Genomic DNA, 6,107 nt, shown 5'->3' with positions numbered 1-6,107 from the left:
GTTCCAAGGCACGGGATACATCACCGACCCCAGCCATGGCTGCCTGCAGTCCCCCCCCCCTTTTCAGTCTGGGTCCCACCCTTTCATACAATCACAGCCCTGGTGCAGCCCAGAGCACAGACCGGACTTCTCCGAGGGCTTTTCCGAATACAGCTTTTAATGGTGCAACTGCTACAAGCTAGAATTGTAACCCGACAGTTCGGACGGCCCTCCCGCAAACTGCCCAGGAAGAACGAAACCAAAGAGGAGGCCACGGCCGGGGCCTTCTGGCTTTGCTGCCGACAAAGCCATCGCCAAAGCCACTGCCAGGCCCCGGAGGTGAGAGCACTCCAGAACCAGAGGCAGGGCTCAGTCTTGCTCCTTTCTCCCAGGGCTGACCAGAAGATCCCAAATCATTAGAGGAGCTAAAAACCAGGTGGGAACACTGTAGGTTGAGGCCATCTCTGCATGAAACCCAGCAAAGGCAGTATCTGTGCTAGTCCTGTGCCAAAAGTAAGGTCTTCCCTCTAGCCAAAACAGTCCCTTGTGCATTCATCCCTCCCAGGAGCATTGGCAGCCCCTTGCTCCAGCTCCTGGCAAGGTGACAGTCAAATGCTACAGGTTTACAGGAAAAGCCTTGCTATGAAGGCAAAAGAACGATCCCCTGGATCTGGCTGCAGGTTAGGAGTTTCCCTTGTTGCAAGCCAAAGGGATCTGTGCAGGGAAGCATGCATAGATTCCAGGGTGCTCGAAGAGGCCAACATCACACCAGTTCTCCCTGAACCACCACTGACCTGTCTGGATACTCCTAACACCTCCAAACCCGTCGCCTTTAGTCAGGATGGCAGCAGGGAGATGCTCACCCATGTCCTGATCTCCAGAGTCCTTCCCGCTGGCAGGAGAGACGGCACACCAGCGCTGCGAGCAGTTCCTTCATCTGGGTTTACCTGTAGAGCTCTGAAGACGACTGGAGGGGAACCCCTGGCCAAAGTGCTCCTTCCTTCCGTGGGGCTAGAACGGCAGCACTTGGGAGGGAGAGGAACAGCAGCCCTGACTGCAGGCTTCTGCCGACCACGGCTCCAGAGCAAGGCTGGGTTTAGCTACCGGCAGGCAGAGCTGAGCTGCCAGGCTCCCAAGGGCAGCTCGGGTGGTGCTCACCCAGGCTCAGCGCTGCCGGCAGCTGCGCTGCCCAGCACCACCACCACCGCTGCTGGAGGCAGCGAGGCCGCAGGGTCCTCCGCTGGACAGGAGCCAGCTAGGAATCGGAGAGGGACAGGGCCTCCACGGCACTGCTCAGGCCCTGGCTCACCCCACCGACGGCCAGCAGGCAGTTCCGGACCACGATGCTGGAGCAGGCGCAGCGCGGGGCGGGCATGGGGGGCAGGGTCTCCCACTTGTTCTTCTCGGGGTGGAAGGCCTCCACAGACTCCAGGACGGTCGGCTGGTTTCCTGGAAGCACAAAACAAGGGACTGGGTCACCTGGGAAGCACTGGCAAGCATCCCTTGTCTGCTCTGGGACAGTGTCTGTACTCTGGACCCCATCCCCTTATGGGGTTCATTTTCCCTGCTCCCTCAGGCCAGCCAGGGCCAGGATCTCTCCCCACTGTAATGACAACGACTCACATATGCTTTTAAAGTGTTACCACCGTCCCCAGCGCCTCACCTAGTCCCCCAGCCACGACAACTCTGCCTTTCAGGTAGCCAGCCACGAAGTCTGCTCGCCTTTTCTTCAGGTAGAAGGAACGCTCCATCTTCATCCAGCCACCTGAGAGGGACAGGACAGACCAGGCATTGCAGGAGCATCCACTCCTGGGAAATCATCTGCCTCTCTCACCTCCTACTTGCTTGTGGAAGTGCAGTTTTGCTGCTGCACCTTGGGGTAATAAAACCCCACGACACAGGGGTCAGCTTCCTCACCACCATGTCAGGAGGCAGCTGTTGAACCCAGCTGCCTCAGGACCATGGTTTTCCCCCCTGCTGCCTTAACATGTTAATCTTGTCTGCAGGCCTTCCTCTAGGCTGGGCGCAAGGCACCAGCGGTCCCAGGACTCAGCAGATGAGAGGTCTGTGCTCTGCAAGGGCAGCAAAGCCCCAAAGCACAGCCTCGCGTGCCACCAGCCCTGCTCCTCCGGAAAGGACAGAGCTGAGACAACCCCCACCTTGTTCCATGTCAAACATGTCCACGGTCCTCATGAACTTGGGCTGCCGGTAGAGCCGTCCCTGCCGCAGGCCCCCGAGACTGAAGAGTTTGTCTTCTGTGGGCACGAAGCTGGAGAAGGCTCTTTTGTTGGGGATATTGGGAAACTTGGTCCACGACCTGGTTTCTGTGTCAAAGACCTCGAAGGCATTGATAGCGTACTTGGACTGCCTTCCACCTGGGGCAGGGAGATGGAAAGAAAAGGGTCAGCTTGGCCCATAGCACCAAGGCAACAGCAGCAGGAACCAGAGGAGCCTCCTAGGGCAGGCTGGGAGCGAGCTGCCAGCTGATATGATGTCCCCAGCTCTCAAGTCATCTGCATGAGGGCCTGCTGAGCCAGGTAACTTCTCACCCTTGCACTCCCTCTCCTTTAACTGCAGGTTCATGGCATGAAAACACTTCATTTCTCACTGCATCACATCCTCCACTTCCCTCCACGCCGGCAGCAGCAGGTCGCTGGCACAGGGAGGTGTTTAGTATGCACCGGTTTAATCAAGACAAATTCACAGCAGAGCAGCGACCAGCGCTCAGGGAGCCTTTGCAATTCAGATGAGTTCAGCACCACTGCAATCCAGCAAGCCCCAGCCTCGCCGCCAAGCTCCTGACAGAGCAGGAGAGCCAGAGCAGCTGCTGCTACCACCGCCAAAGACGTGTATTATTCTTCCACCCATCAGATGCAGATGAATACAGCTATTCTCAGCTCAGACGCTCAGCGTGCCTTTGAAGGCAGAGCCTGCGCTCGCTGCCGGGCCCACAAACTGTTCGCCAGCAGCAAGCAAACTGCAAAATAGATCAAAGTCTTTTCTGGTAACCCCTAAAGAGAGCCAGGGCTGTCTGGCGGTTTGAGCAATCAGGACTCCTGCGTTTTGATCCTGATATGCCGTTTGGCCATGAGCTACCAGCAACATTTCTCTACCTTAGTTTCCCTTCCTATAACACAAGACTAATGAAAATTGTTCCCTGAAAAAGGCTTGGTCCAGCATTTCCCAGCTACAGCAGGCCTTTCCTCTGCCAAAGGCGGACCCTTTGTGAAGCTGCATGGTACTTTGCTGATATAACACGGATAGAAGTATTTTTACTCACTAGTTGAGTACAAAGGCTTTTAGCGCAGTTGCAGGACTGCAAACTGAGCAGGCAAAGACCAGCTGTACCCTCAGCTGCCAGCAGCCACGGATGGGCCTGGGACAGGGGAGGCCGCTCACCCAGCACAGAGCTGCTGCAAGACTTGTGAGCTCCTGGGGAGTTCAGGGGTGCAGGGGCTCTCGTAGGTGCTTGCTATGGAGGTGTGAACGCAAACCCCACGCAAAACCTATAGCTGCAAGCTTGGTATTTCTGAATGCATCAGAAAGCAGGCAGGGATGGAGAGGAGCATTCCCCAAAGCCTCTTCCAGGGAGTTTTCTCAGGGCTCAGATCAAAGGAGCTGCTGCCCAGCGGTGCCTGAGGAGGAAGAGGAGGCAGGATGGCTTCTTACCCAGCACGTAGATCTTGGTGCCTCGCAGGAAGGATGTGGCAGCGTACCTGGGTGTGGGCATGGCCGCCAGCGACACCCAGATGTCCTTGAGCATGTCGTAGTGTTGCAGGTAGTTGTGCGGCCGCAGGTCAGATCCCATCCCACCAGCCGCATAGACTCTGTAGTCTGGACGGGGCCAAGAAGCAAAAAAACCCCACAAAATTATTATAAGAAAGCATCAGAAATACTGCCCTGCAAAAACCACACATGCCATCATACGATGTGGACCAGAACTTCTACCCAAGTCCCTGTGCACGTCCCGGAGAGCCCCCATCCCCGGGGCAGAGGGGAACGCGCCAACCTCCCTGGTCCCTGCAGCAACGCCGATGCTCTTCCCCCAGCCCTGCTCCCCCGTCTGGGGGTTGCTGCTCCTCAGCTCAGCTCCTGCTTTGTCCCACCGAGGTCTGGCACAGGATGGCGGCTCCGTGACCCAGACCGGAGGGCTCAGAGCTGAGACAAGGCACTGAGGTTACTTGTTCCTCACCAAACCGTATCAGCTACCTCCATCTCTGGCTAACAGCAAACCTGGCTCTCCAAAACAAAATACCACCTGTCACAGCACCCACGTTGCCTCCGTCAACAAGCGCTTCACCCCACAGACAAGATTCAGGAGAGCAGCGACAGCAGCCTTGCCCTTGCGGGCAGCCCTACAAGGCAGCTGAAGGAGCAGAGACCAGCCTGCACACTGCAAGGATTTGGGCAGCTATGTTTGTTCCTGGCCTCTCGCACTAAATTGACCCTGCCATATCAGTCAAGCAAGCTTACACTCAGAGAGAAAGTCATCTCCAAGATGGTAAACATTATTTTTAAACATTCCTTGACGGTAGCTTTTAAACCCACTTAAGCAAACAAACCAAGCAGCTTTCAAAGAAGCTGCCTGGAGATTAGATTCATAATCCCAGGCACAGCGGGAAGCTGGCTGACCTCCGGCATGCTGCTCAGGAACACAGCTCCCAGCCCCAGGCTCTTCAAAGCATGGCAGAGCATGCTAAAGGAAATCAATGCTCCACATCTCTGCTTAGAAATTAAAAAACAAGATGGGCTGATAAGGCAGAGCCTCACAGGCATTTAACAAGCCCCATTTAAGGCAGTGGTTAAGCTTTCGGAGGGAAGCTACGTGGGAGCCCCCCACGAGGCCAGCCGCTTCCCCTCCTTGTACAATGATTTGAGCCCACAACCGTGAAGCCGACTCTCTCCTGGCTAGTTCTGGGTTTGGACCAGAGCTGTCTCTTCAAACCAAAGCTATTCTGTGGCTTCGAGACCTTCACCTCTGGCTCCACAGCTCAGCCAGGTCCTCCCAGCCTGGCTATGCTCAGCCAGCAGCACCATTCCTATTTTTCCAGCATCTGCAGCACACAAGAACCAGAATTTGCTACGAAACCCTGGAGAAGTTTGATTTGAGGCCCTGGAGCTTGGACCTGTCTGAAATACCCGCAGGTACCAGCACAGCCACGGCCCTTGTGGCTCCAGGGCTGACAATCCAGAGCAACCCCCAGGTTTATCTGCTTTTGGCCACCTACAGAACAGTTGTCTTTAGGGGGTGGGATATGACAAATACATGGGGCTCAACTTCTAGGAGCACAGAAAAGGTTTTGGAGAACAACATAACCCTGTGCCATTGCCCAGAAAGCTTTTGTGCCGGATGCATCAACCCTCCCCATCTCACCACCCCACAGGCATCCCTCCCTGCCCTGGAAGGATTGAACCCTCCTTGCCTTTTGCTGTCACCGAGATGCCCATGGCTGCCTCTCTCAGCGAGTTCCTCTTCTTCCACTTGCCCTCATCTATGTTGTACATCTCCACTATCTTCAGCGGCATCTGATTCACCCCGACCCCTCCTATCACCATGATCCGCTTGCCCAAGGTGGCCACGGCCACCCCCGCCCGGGCCGTGGGCATGGGGGGCAGCGAGGTCCACTGGTCAGCCTCGGGGGAGTAGACCTCGAAGCAGTCCATGGGGATGCCATTATCATCGCAGCCCCCGATGGCAAACACCTGCCCGCCAGCTTCCACCAGGGTCGAGTAGACCCTGCGGCTTGGGAGCGGGGCGAGGGTTTTCCACTGGAAGTCTTTGCTATTAGCTAGCTCCATGGTGGCTGGCGGGGCGAGGCAGCATCGGTCCCTGCCCACGGGAGGGGGCTGGCTACGCTGCAAAACAGAACAGAGAAGTGCCAGGGAAAAACAACAAAGAAACACAAAGTGCAAACACCATCCTCCCCCTGGCAGAGCTGCAGGCAGCTAGGAGCAGAGCAGGGATCGGAGCATCCCCGTCAGGCAGCCTCCCGCAGCCACCGGTCCCTTCTGCCACCCCCCGACGCAGAGCAGCAGCAACCGGTACCTTTCATTGCATCTCCATTAATCCTGCAGTTCCAGATCTGCCTCATGCAGAGACCAATCCTAAAAATAAAACAAAACAAAAG

The 6,107-nt window shown here is 56.3% G+C and overlaps 1 protein-coding gene across 1 annotated transcript; it reads right to left on the bottom strand.

Annotated features, from left to right (window-relative positions):
* Positions 1-1,234: 1,234 nt before the first annotated feature.
* On the bottom strand, positions 1,235-5,778 carry KLHDC8A (kelch domain containing 8A). Its single transcript, XM_009327360.1, has 5 exons — positions 5,403-5,778; positions 3,649-3,813; positions 2,139-2,354; positions 1,643-1,744; positions 1,235-1,428 (listed from the first exon to the last, which is right to left on the bottom strand). Exons 1-5 carry the CDS (start codon positions 5,776-5,778, stop codon positions 1,235-1,237), a joined length of 1,053 nt encoding a protein of 350 aa, XP_009325635.1.
* Between the last annotated feature and the right edge of the window lie 329 nt (positions 5,779-6,107).

Source organism: Pygoscelis adeliae, unplaced genomic scaffold, assembly GCF_000699105.1.
Source record: "Pygoscelis adeliae isolate BGI_AS28 unplaced genomic scaffold, ASM69910v1 Scaffold197, whole genome shotgun sequence".
Lineage (NCBI taxonomy): Eukaryota > Metazoa > Chordata > Aves > Sphenisciformes > Spheniscidae > Pygoscelis > Pygoscelis adeliae.
This window is presented reverse-complemented; position numbering and strand designations above follow the sequence as displayed.